General features: G+C 41.0%; 1 protein-coding gene across 6 annotated transcripts in view; it reads right to left on the reverse strand.

The window, feature by feature from the left end:
- ccdc9b (coiled-coil domain containing 9B) overlaps positions 1–6,897 on the reverse strand; it is a 29,158-nt gene extending 22,261 nt beyond the window's left edge. The window contains exons 1-5 of one of the 6 annotated variants that reach the window (XM_014331996.2): positions 2,813–5,689; positions 2,324–2,366; positions 1,936–2,043; positions 1,736–1,840; positions 998–1,153 (exon numbers count right to left, since the gene is read on the reverse strand). In XM_014331996.2, coding sequence (XP_014187482.1) covers positions 998–1,153; positions 1,736–1,840; positions 1,936–2,031 — 357 coding nt within the window. In that variant the 5' untranslated portion in view covers positions 2,032–2,043; positions 2,324–2,366; positions 2,813–5,689. The other 5 variants (XM_005916954.3, XM_005916959.3, XM_042218275.1 and 2 more) reach the window with 5 other exon arrangements.
- Between the last annotated feature and the right edge of the window lie 5,870 nt (positions 6,898–12,767).

Raw genomic sequence — 12,767 nt, forward strand, 5'->3', positions numbered from 1 at the left:
GCGGTAGCTCGTTAACGGAGATTTGCCGTGTTGTGACGTTAAGGTCATTTCAATGAGATTAACCTGACAGCACTAGTGGGAACACAAGAATATGACTGCACATTTACGCCGACATCATCCTCGTGCAAAGACAAGTGGAAGCAGACAAAAACAACAAGCAGCACGCTACAAACTTTACCCGAGTCATTTAGACAGCTGTTAGCACAGGATTCTCCTTATGGGGACCTGATATGTTTAATATGCTGCTGAGAATATAGCCCAGAAGAAGCGTATAGTAGAGCTTTTATTTTGAAAGAGCCATTTCTCTGTAATAAACTCTCTTTTCCAAAGATGAGTGATTTCTCCATCAGATAGATTTATTTTTTTATTTTGTTGTTTCAGCAACATTAAATTTAAAAACTGTACGTTTGAGTTAAAATATATATTTATAATTTTAATAAATGACAAATTAAAAAAGCACGAACATTTTTTTTGTATCGAAAAAATATCGAACTGTGACACCAAAGTATCGAACCGAACCGTGAATTTTGTGTATTGTTGCACCCCTAGTATGGATGTATGGATGGATGGATGGATGGAGATCCAGTTGCTTTGTTCTGTTATATTTTGATTTGCTGGCCCGGTGTGGCTCCAAGACTTCTAAGGGACATCTTTAGAAAGTTGTTCTAAGAGATCTATTTCATCCTGCTATGAAATGGTTCCACCTCATTGTTCAATAAGTCCATTGAGATTTTCCCACACAGCCATCCCATGGTTTACAGAGTAGAGTCTTTTAAATGCGCCAACACTCTTTTGGATGCACATTCTTGTCTATGCAAGAAGAGCTCATGGAAAGAAAAAAAAACTACCAGCAATATTTGTAATTCTTAAATTACAGATCTTTATAAAAACATTTTGTGGCATTCTTCCTTGTTACAATATAACTAGACTTTAAGCTAATGGGGTTTTGGCTCTCCTGTACTGGGTCTTTGTCACTTTTTCCTTGTAGTTAATTTACCTTTTTGCCAGCCATGGTGACCGTTAGTTGCTTCCTGTGTCCTCGGCCAGCAGTCTGTGGAGGAGCCTCTCCCCCTCTGTCAGGTCCGGCTTCCTGCTGTCCCTTCCCAGCTGGTGAACCGCCACTGAATGGCTTTGTCACCACCACACGACTATCCTGCTTCCAATCAAAGAAAAGGACAGTCTATGAAATATATGAAATATTGATGTAGTTAACAGCATTTGATAGAACAGGGTTCTATCAAATGCAAAGACAACACTGTGGGATATTAGTTATTGTAGCTTTTTTTAAAAACCAGGGGTGTCGAAAATAAGGCCGGGGGGGGGGGGGCAGAGACTCCAAACCGGCCCACTGGACATCTTTGAAAAATGTGAAAATATTTTCCTTTTAATTGTATTCTCATAAATTGTACAGCATTTCCTACTGATGGAGACCTCCCCCACAGTCTTTCATACAACACCAAAGTAATAAATAAACATTTAAATAACAGAAATTCCTGTTTTTTTCTTTTTTTTGCACATTAACAAAACTTTCCACTTGAGGAATGATGTACCAGAACGTTTTCTGTAGTTTAACTTATTTCATGTATTTTTTATAATTTAAGCCCAAAGAGTCAAGCTGACAGATTTCCTTTATTAAATAGAGCAGCATTTCTTATTCAGGTAGTAAAACTGAGACGTGTTGGGATTTTGAATTAAAGATAAAATTATTATTATCATTATTTTTGCTGACACTCACACTAGCGGACTTGCTGATTGTGATGGTAAGATCGTCGGCTTTGCCCTTCCGGCTCTGCAGTGCCATTCCTTCCTCTTCTGCTCTTTTCCTGTCCTCCTCTACCTCCTACAAACAATAAAGTAATTAGGAAACCTGAAAGAGTTGCAAGCTCCACACATAAAACCTCAGAAGCTTTTCTATATGTGAAGGCTTCTTCTCACCTTGTACCTCTTCATGAGAGCTTCATTCTTCCTGCGGAGAGCCTCAATCTTCTTGTCCAGCTCCAGGTCCTTCTCATGATCCCTCTTAGGCATCATGTCACTGGAGGTCTGGGATGAGACATTTATAGGTATTCATTAGAAATATAAAAACATTTACATTTCATCAGATTGATCTTATTTTGAGGCTTCTATGGCTTCATTAAACCTGGTTTTCTCACAGGTGGGGTGCCGTGTGAAATTTAAATAAAACAGAATGAAATGATCTGAACCCTACTGTTCACTGGAAAACAAACAGGATATGGCACAAGCTCAGAAATAACCCAGTCTCATGTTGAAGTTCATGCATCCAACAGGTTTCACAATTCTTTTAGGACTGGAGTAATGTTACCACTTTGTTGCATCACTTCTTCTTTAAACATTTGTGTGGGAACCTAGGAGACAAATTGCAGTCATTTTGACAGTGAAAGGTTTCTTATTTTCCAAACACAGCTGTGTGAAAAAGAACACTTACTGCTTCCCTACAAATTACAAGTAGAATCCAGCTGCTGCCAATCAAATGCACTAGATTAAAAAGAACATCACCAAATGTGTCCACCTCTATAGAAGCAGAGGGGTTTTGGCCGTTAGCTGGTATGGATAACCTCAAGATCAAACTATACAATGCTCAGAAAAAATACCAGGCCTCAGTTAACATGTTAAAAGTTAAAGTTTGTGACAGTACAGAGGAGAAAGCCATCTTTTCTCTAAAAGAACATGGCAGCAAAGCTTAGCTTTGCAAAGCTACATCTGAACAAACCACAAGACCTCTGAAACAATGTCTTTTGGACAGGGAAGATTAGTGTGGAGATGTTTGGCCATAATACAAAACTGCACGTACCAGCACACCAGGACCTCATGGCAACTGTCAAGTACGGTGGTGGAGGGCTGATGTCTTCGGCCTGTTTTTCATCTATAAAACCTGGACACCTTGAAGTCCACGAGCTCCTCTATATACCAAGGAATTCTAGAGTCAAATGTGAGGTCATCTGTCTGATAGATAAAGGTATAAAGCTCATGCAACAAGACAGCAGCAAATCTACCACAGAATGGCTGAAAAAATTAAAAGAACCAAGGTGTTGTAGCAATGTCCAGACCTCTAACTGAAATACTGTCGTACAAGTTTCAAAGGACTCCATTGAGACCTCCATAAACTCTCTTGACTCTATTTTAACTGCCTACATGCCTTTTAGCACTTGGACCACTTTACTGCAGAGCCCTGGAGAATCATCAATGTTTCTAACAAGCTGTTTTTTGGTGTGTGTGAAACACTTTCATTACTTAACAAATTTAATTTGCACTGCAAACAATAGTCTAGAAATGAAAAACTTTTGTTACAACTGATCTATACTAAGCAATGAGCAAATAAGATTACAAACCAAACCATACACACCTGCTTTAGCAGTGTAAAGAATTTGATATTATTTTTCTAGACACATTTATCAATAAAGAACAAAATGCCTACATTCAGCACTCAGCTCTATTCTTGTATTTCTGTATATATTGTGAGTTTGAACATAATTACAATGACATTTAAATAAGCAACTGCAACAACATAAAACCTGCTTACAAGCAGAGGAGAAACCAAGGCTGACAGGTGAAGTAACCATCAGCTGATCAGCTGGACTGACAATTATTTTAAAAAGGCACCTGTGTACATCAGTGTGCAGCAGTGTGCACACTAATAACACACTAATAACACTGATAGATCCTCACACCCACCACAGATGGAGCATTCATCATGAAGCTCAGTTACACGAGCTGAATGCATATGCAGACCAAATTTAAATACCCCAATGCAATCAGCAGGGCACAAATAGAGACTCCATACTGAAAATGTGCTCCATGTGCTCTCATACAGCCTGCTTCCTTCAGAGAGAACCTCACTTTATCATATTATACCAACTGTAACTGTAAAAGCAAGGGCAGGCATTAAGTTAAAGGACTCTTAAATGTGCACAGATGTTCACAGAGCAGGGACAGTGAAGCATCAGATTTCTGCATGAAAAAGAGCTAATTTCCTTTAACCTGCAGCAGCTTAGCCTCCTGTTCCCTCCCTCCCTTACTCCCGGGTCCAAAGTGTGGCTCAGAAAACTGGTGAAACAGGAGCACTCCTCTGGAGCCCAGCGGCTAAAAGAGGCTATACTACCTTCTTTAAAGCAAACAGTAATTCAAGGATATAGCCTCAGAAGCTGATAAAAGCAAAGTGCAATCTTTCTCATCGCCACTGGGGGGACGATTCCAAAATCAGGCAAATTATATAGAAGTCTGTGAGAAAATGATCCAAATAATCCATTTATTTATGACCTAAATGTAGGTCACAAATATGAGTTTGTTGTTACAATTGCTTGCTTAAACTCTTATGTAGCACAACATTGTGTTGATTTTGTAAACCGTGGCTTAATTGAAAATAAAAGACACAATAAAGTCCTGCACAAGTTTGAGTGTGGCTGATGTGATACACAAATATAGAATAGAATAGAATATGTGCCAAAGCTAAAATAGAGCAGACTTGTCATTTCAAGACTATTTCAATTATCAGTGCTTCTTCTCTTATAGCAAGCCAACACCATTTTTCTTCTTAGAAAGAATTCAAACATAAACAGCAGTACGGGATTAAATCTGAATGAACAACATTCACTGTCAAATCAATCAGCTATGTGTCTCCCTCTTTGAATCACTGTCAGCATCATCTGTTGTTATTCACAGCTCTGGAGAAGTGACAGTAACGCCGGCAAATAGAGAATTTGCCACTTCTGCTTGTTTGCATCTGTGAGGAAAACATAATTCATTTTGAAGTGTCCTGTTCTCCACTCTCTGCATAAGTGACTCTGAGGGGTCAGACCATCCTGACATGCATAGGACATAGATGTGCCAAAGTGAGTCAGTCATCCTCCACTGTTGCTTCACTGACGACATACAAGTCAAGGTTTCTAGCACATAACGATGACTCACTATGAGGACCGCAAGGAATCTATTCATGTTTTTTTTTCCATCACTGCAAGGAATGGCTGCCACTGGGATGCTGAATAGTTGAATTCACACTGAGCTCTCAAATCGGTCAGACTTTTTGCAAAATGACGGCAACTACATATCCTGAAATCGTCTGGGAAGCTGCAAAAAGCTCAGCGGTTGTGAAAAAAGTTTGGAGTCATTCAAAGGGGCGAACAGGCTGGAAAGTGGTTACCTCACTGCTCTTAGTTGTCAGGGTACCCAAACACAACAGACCATGAGGACATACCACCAAGAATAGGCGCAACAGAGAAACTCACTGTCGACTCCGATTCTCAGGGAGGCCAATGGCGGAGAGTGAAGCAAACGCCCGCTTCAACGAACCAAAAAGTGGGGAGAATCTTTGCAGAAATGGCAAACCTCTGGCTCCTGGAGACCTGTGACAGTGCAGCAGCACAGCTAACACCCTCACGTGATCAAACGGCACACAGACCCTGCCAGCGGATGGCATCCATGCCCGGACAGACGGGCAAAAGGGGGAGGAAGCAGCCTGTAGGGAGAAAGCTGCCAAGGCCCCCCCCCCCCCCCCCCCCCCCCCCACACACACACACACCACCTCCTACCCGGCGATCCTGCCACCTACGGGAGCGACAGCAGGGGAGAGAAAGAGCCAGAGACACAGCTGAAACTGCGACAGAGCAGAAGAGGAAACGAGGGGGAACCTAATACTAAAAAAAGAGAGGGAGAGCGAGGGGGAAGAAGAGAGAAGGCACTCACTGGTCTTTCCATGTCAGCGCTGGGAGCTGGGCTGGGTCCAGGCGCAAGGCAGCCGTGGCGGCAGAGAGGGCTGGCTGGAGTCGACGATCATGCCTTGATTACAATGAGCCAAGTTGGGCAAGCAGCCAAGACGTCTAACAAATGCACAGAGCTCCCCTGTTAACGGATTTCACAGCGCCCACCCGCTCTCTCTCTCGCTCTCCAAGCCTCCTACCCGCTTGTCCTCACTCCCTCCTACCCTCCCTCTCCCCCTATAAAGCACTTGCTCTTTCCCCTCCTCACTTATCTTCTGCTCGAGGCACGCCGGTTAAAACCTGTTACCCTCCGATCATGCGACGCACTCTGTGAATCTGAAATTAGCGCTATTGCTCAAATGACACTGTAATAAACAAAAATAAGAAACACCTTTTTTTTCCTATAAGTGAATAGAACGCCACATGCTTGGCAACAAATCTGTCTGATTTCTCGTATGTTTTTATGCTTCAGACACTGGCAACATAAGAACAGTTTCCCCTTTATTATCTAAAATGTAGACTAAAACTCGCTGATTCCAAAACTGGCACAATTTGGTTTATTAAAACATAAAATACTACTCTAACCTTTTAAACAGAACTCCTTTCCTAGCTTATCATACCACTGTGTGGATCCAGGCATCACAGAAATATGATGCACGTGCTGTTTGTTCCCACTGTGGTTTCAGTAGCTCTTTTTCCCATGATGTCAAGACTACACGTTGAGAGTACTAAAGAAGCATCCTAAAGAAAGGTGCACTGCAGGGGGAGTGGGGGGCTTGCATTTCCCACCATCCTTCACACGCCGAGCGCTGCCTCTACCAAAGTTTGAGCGCTGAAGACATGCAACAGCCTGGCACACAAATAACACAGGCAGCTGAAGAAAGGCTACAGCACTGAGGTCGGTCACTTAACACTCCGAGTCAGTGCTCTGCAATTTCCACTGCATTGTGGAAACAATAACACCATTGAAAGTTACCACTGGGAGCTGTTGCATATTTGTCATATTCAAGTCCACATAGCTTTAATTCTGCACATATCAATCCTGCCAATGAGCAAAAATATATATATTTTAGAATAAATAAATATATATGATGTTAAGGCCCCTAATATATCAATATCAAAACTATTCTACTAAATGGGGAAGTAAGTTGTTAAATATTATAATGACTGCAAGGAAGTGATGGGCAGCACGGTGGCACGGTGGTTAGCACTGTTGCCACACAGCAAGAAGGTCCTGAGTTCAATTCCGGGGTCTTTCTGTGTGGAGTTTGCATGTTCTCCCCGTGTTTGCGTGGGTTCCCTCCGGGTACTCCGGCTTCCTCCCACCGTCCAAAGACATGCAACTTGTGGGGATAGGTTAATTGGATAATCCAAATTGTCACTAGGTGTGAATGTGAATGTTTGTCTGTCCCTGTGTGTTGGCCCTGCGACAGACTGGCGACCTGTCCAGGGTGTACCCCGCCTCTCGCCCTATGACAGCTGGGATAGGCTCCAGCGCCCCCCGCGACCCTGAAAAGGATAAGCGGAAGCGAATGGATGGATGGATGCAAGGAAGTGTAATAGCAAGCTGTTATCAATATCAGATCAGAGAGAAGCCTTACACTGACACTGTATTATAATTTAAGGGTTATGTTTACTGTCACTGGTGTGAAAAGGACCAAACATAGTAGAATCAGAAATGTCAAACCAATGAGGACCCACAATGCAACATGTAAAATATAAAAACACCGTAGTACTGAAAGATTATTACAGTTAGTTACTTACAAGTAAAGTCAGGAAAAAGAAGCCCACTGTAAACTGAAATAAAAAAAATACAAAAATAAAACATTAATATAATGAAATATACAAAAATATAATGTGTGAGATGAGTAATGGTTCTTAAAGCATTGTTAGACTCTTTGAAAGTCAAAGCTTAAATGGCAAATACGGGGTAAGTTAAAAGGCAAATTTATAAATTTCTTGCCTGACAGTTCAAATGCTATGCTTAAAACAGGCAGACAGAAAAATACACTCATGTCAACAGCAGCAGAACTCACCGCCATCGAGGATAACAGCAGAGACACAGGCTGCAATGTGACGTCATGTCCACCAGGTGGCGCCAAATCACCGTCAACATTAGCGAAGTTCCACGAGGCGAGACGAGTTATTGATTTGAAAATAAATTCATAGAAAATCATTCTTACGTCCTTTTGGTAGCGTTTGCACGAGTGTGTGTGATCATTCTGTCTGTAAGCACGATAACTCGAAAGGTTTTGAATGGATTCTGATAAAACTCTATAGGAGTGTAGAGTGGGTCATGATAACAATGCATTAAAATCACATGGCTGACATCCAACAAGGTCTTCAAGGTCAATTTAATGACTTGTTGCCTGAAAAATTGGCAAAAAAAACCCTCACAAGTGATTGTGATTCTCACAAGTGTGGTATTGTCAACATCTAGAAAGTGGTGTTTAACGATTTAAAATATCATATGACATGTTACACAGAATTAGAGCTGGACGATATAAGATTTTTTCATATCACGATATGTTTTTTTCATTTCAGGCGATAACGATATCTATCACGATATAAGCCAAATAACTATATTTGTAAGATTTAAATGTGCCGTTGCTCACAAGTAAAATGTGAAATAATCAGCAGCTTGTTTTTATTTAAATATTTATTTCCCATAATAAGTTCATCCATTAAGCGGACGCGAATGGATGGATGAAGTTCAACAGGGTAGATGTACTTAAGGAACATGAGACTTTTTCAGATAAATAAAGGCAAATATTGCAAACTACACAAAAGGCAGCCGCTAAAGCGTTTAAGTTTCAAAATAGAACAAACGAAACAGACTAAATTGTCAATTCCACTTAGAAACAAAATATTAATTCTAAAAATAAATCTTAGTTTGTTTTACAGAAGAACAGACAAAACTGACTAACTTTTGTCAATATCAAATAAACTGAGAACTAAAAGGAAATTCTCAATCTCTCCTTGTTGTATAGCTTGAGCTTTTTTTTTTTTTTTTTTTTTTTTTTTTTTTTTTTCTCTCCTTGTTGTATAGCTGAGCTTTTCAAACAGTTTTAACAGTTACTTTAGTCTGACAAAAGCCGAATGACGAATTAGCGCTTCCAGTCAGAGACTGAGGCTACGTCCACACGTACACGGGTGTTTTTGAAAACGGAGATTTTCCGTTTTCGTTTTAAAAAATAATCCCGTCCACACATAAAGGCAGAAATGAAGGAAAACGCTGCTATGAACATGCCAAAGCAGCAGGTGGCGCTAGATTCCTAACCGTGCAGAAATGTTGGCCAATCAGAAGTCTAGAAGCCTCGGTGGGAAAAAGTAAACAAAGCTGGGGCATAGAAGCAGAACCGAGTCGTATGTGTGGAGGGACAGTAACTGTGTGTATATGTAAGCATTTAAACACTGCAGAGAGTAGAATTAACAGTATTGTAGAAATTCATTTCACCGAAACAATAACGTGGCGCACAGTGTGACGCATGCACCAGTTTATTGTATTTCCAGACTTGCTTTCGGCACAATTTACAGTGCACGCTACTCTGTTTTTTGTCAGACTTGAAATAGCCGAAATACCTTCACACTACGGAACTTCTGTGGCTCTTCCGTTCGACAATCTCTCCGGCGTTGGAACCATCATCTGTTTTCTCTTCGGTCACGCTCGGTTGATTTTTCTAGTCGGCACACTCATTTCCTCCATTACCCGCTGGCTGCTTCCCAAACAAACACACGTGCGGCTTGGCACTTGTGCTGTACGTAACAAGTCACGCGACGTGACGCTGCGGCTGTGATTGGTTCGGCTCTGCGCTACTTAATTTGGATTGGCTGACCTTTTTTTTTTCTTTTTTTTTTTTTAAGAGGACAAGAGCGGCGAGGTCTATCGCGATAGCTTAATTTCTCTATCGAGTAAAAGTTATATCGCGATACATATCGTTATCGTTCTATCGCCCAGCTCTAGGTCCACCATATCAAAGGCCGAAGAGAGGTCCAGTAAAACTAGGACCATAGAGCGTCCAGTATCAGTGATTACAAGAATATCATTAAGAACTCTAACCAACGCTGTTTCAGTGCTATGCAATGGCTTAAAGGCAGATTGAAATTTCTCAGCAATATTGTTCGTGTCCAAGTACGCCTGGAGCTGGGAGAGAACTAGTCTCTCCAGGATCTTGGACAAGAACGAAAGCTTAGAGATCGGTCTGTAGTTTGAAAGGTCATAACAGTCAGAGTTTCTTTTTTTAAGAATCGGGTGGACTACAGCATGCTTAAAAGCCAAAGGAACACAGCCTGAGAGCAAGGAAAAGTTCATAAGAAATAGGATACTAGGTCCAATTACATCAAAACAGTCCTTAGCTATGCGAGATGGAAGAATGTCAAGCACAGTATTGGTGTTATTCATTTGATCAACTAGCCGCTTAAGAGACAAAAGTGACACAGGCTCAAACTGGTGGAAAGTTGAAATGCACTCAGGAATGGGGAGAGGATATAAAACAGGGGGAAGGGAGGACTTAAGAGATGAGACCTTATCTAAAAAGTGAATTTGAAATCGCTCACAAAGAGCCTGAGAATAAATTAAAGGCATGTCCGGGAAGGGTTAACCACAGAGTTAAAAATTTTAAATAAGATACAGGGGTTATGGTCATTGGCCAGGATGATTTTGGATAAGAAAGACACTTTGGCCGTTTTAGCAGCACTTTGGAAAAGGTACAGGTATAGCTTTTAGTGGAGTTCAAAATACTACTAAGGCTATGATTATAATCAGTGGCGGTCCTAGCCTGTTTGGTGCCCTGGGCGAACACTCCCTCTGGCGCCCCCCCCCCCACACACACACACACATACACATATGAAGAGAGAGAGAGTATGCATAGTATGCAAACGGCTACTAAACAGACATCATAATTCGTCATACAATGAGAACAGGACAAATCAACAATTAACACTGACTAATTAATATTATATTATTGTATATATTGTTTGGAGTTTAGTCTGTTACTGTTACTATTTTTACCATTTCTTCTTGGAGCAACTGTAACCCACATAATTTCCTTAGGGATTAAGAAAGTATTCTGATTCTTAATGTTTTAGGATACATGACCTGCCATTATCCAATGACACATCTGCTTACCTGTATCTTTTGCTCGTTTCTCCTTGTAGGAGCCATAATTAAATGTATTGAATTTTAATGATCACTGGGTTTTCATTTGTTTGGTTGCTATGGTGATGTGTAACGGGAGTCACGTGGGTGCTAGCGGTGACATTAAGAGGGCGTTGTCAGTCTGTCTTTCACTGGTTTGATTTTGACAGAGAGGAGGGCTGGGTAGCCGTAGTTTTTGTTGACCGCTGCACAACGAGTTTCCCCTTGTTGCATTAGAGCCTGTGATGTTTTAAGAGTCTGAATCAGGAGCCGATCACATTACTCTGTAAACTCTCAAAGCACTTTAATAAACAAGCAAACAATTCCACCTCTCGCATTATTGCGTAAAGTTGACAGCGCGTCAGGCAAATAGGCAGGCTCCATCCCCGGCCTCTAGCGACTGTGGAAGTCGCTATATCTTTTTTTTAAACTTTAAAAACGGGTTGTGTGTGAAACTTTAAATCAACAAAATATAAAATATACATTTTAAATTGTTATTGATCCCTTTACCCCTAGTCCTAAAGTGTATATTTATTTTTTTACTCTTAAATATTTATTGTGGTGTATCTGCAGAGGACTGCTTATTTTACATAAACAATACAAATAGTACAGACAAATGATATAATAAACACATAAAAATGGAAACAAGACAGAAGCACATGAAGACTGACTGACTCTTGACAATGCTATTGCCGGCTGAGACATCGAGTCTTCCAGCCGGCCTTTTTATCTCAATTCCATTTGGTTAAATGTTTATTTTACCAATACTTTTTACAATATGTGTAATTTTTCTGCAACTTAAGATTTTCTTATCAAGAAGTATTTGTATTTGTTGTATAACCTGCATGTAATTTTTAATCTGACAGGTCTCATGGAGTGAATTTAAGACTGTCTGAGCTTAAGACCTTAAAAGCTTATGATGTCCCCTGGTGGAGACTGCTAATATTTCAACCACATTGGTTCTTGGCCTGTGTTTACCATTTTATGCAATCCCATTCATAAGTAAATCCACAATTTTGATGCTTACAACACAGCCCTGTATTTAACGCTTTGTAATGTTTGCCTCAAGGACAAGCTTGAGGATTAAATCTGTGGTTTCTGTGGCTTGTTTTTGGCAACTGATCAGAATCATCTAAGTTATTCCTGCTCTTACTCTCTGCACTGCTTCTGCACTCAAACAAATTTAAATCAAATTCAGATGTGACGTATTCTGTGTAGAGCTGGGCGATAGAACAATAACGATATGTATCGCGATATAACTTTTACTCGATAGAGAAATTAAGCTATCGCGATAGACCTCGCCGCTCTTGTCCTCTAAAAAAAAAAAAGGTCAGCCAATCCAAATTAAGTAGCGCAGAGCCGAACCAATCACAGCCGCAGCGTCACGTCGCGTGACTTGTTACGTACAGCACAAGTGCCAAGCCGCACGTGTGTTTGTTTGGGAAGCAGCCAGCGCGTAATGGAGGAAATGAGTGTGCCGACTAGAAAAATCAACCGAGCGTGACCGAAGAGAAAACAGATGATGGTTCCAACGCCGGAGAGATTGTCGAACGGAAGAGCCATAGAAGTTCCGTAGTGTGAAGGTATTTCGGCTATTTCAAGTCTGACAAAAAACAGAGTAGCGTGCACTGTAAATGTGCCGAAAGCAAGTCTGGAAATACAATAAACTGGTGCATGCGTCACACTGTGCGCCACGTTATTGTTTCGGTGAAATGAATTTCTACAATACTGTTAATTCTACTCTCTGCAGTGTTTAAATGCTTACATATACACACAGTTACTGTCCCTCCACACATACGACTCGGTTCTGCTTCTATGCCCCAGCTTTGTTTACTTTTTCCCACCGAGGCTTCTAGACTTCTGATTGGCCAACATTTCTGCACGGTTAGGAATCTAGCGCCACCTGCTGCTTTGGC

Source organism: Haplochromis burtoni, unplaced genomic scaffold (assembly GCF_018398535.1).
Source record: "Haplochromis burtoni strain Fernald_Lab_line unplaced genomic scaffold, NCSU_Asbu1 Contig_16, whole genome shotgun sequence".
Classification (NCBI taxonomy): domain Eukaryota; kingdom Metazoa; phylum Chordata; class Actinopteri; order Cichliformes; family Cichlidae; genus Haplochromis; species Haplochromis burtoni.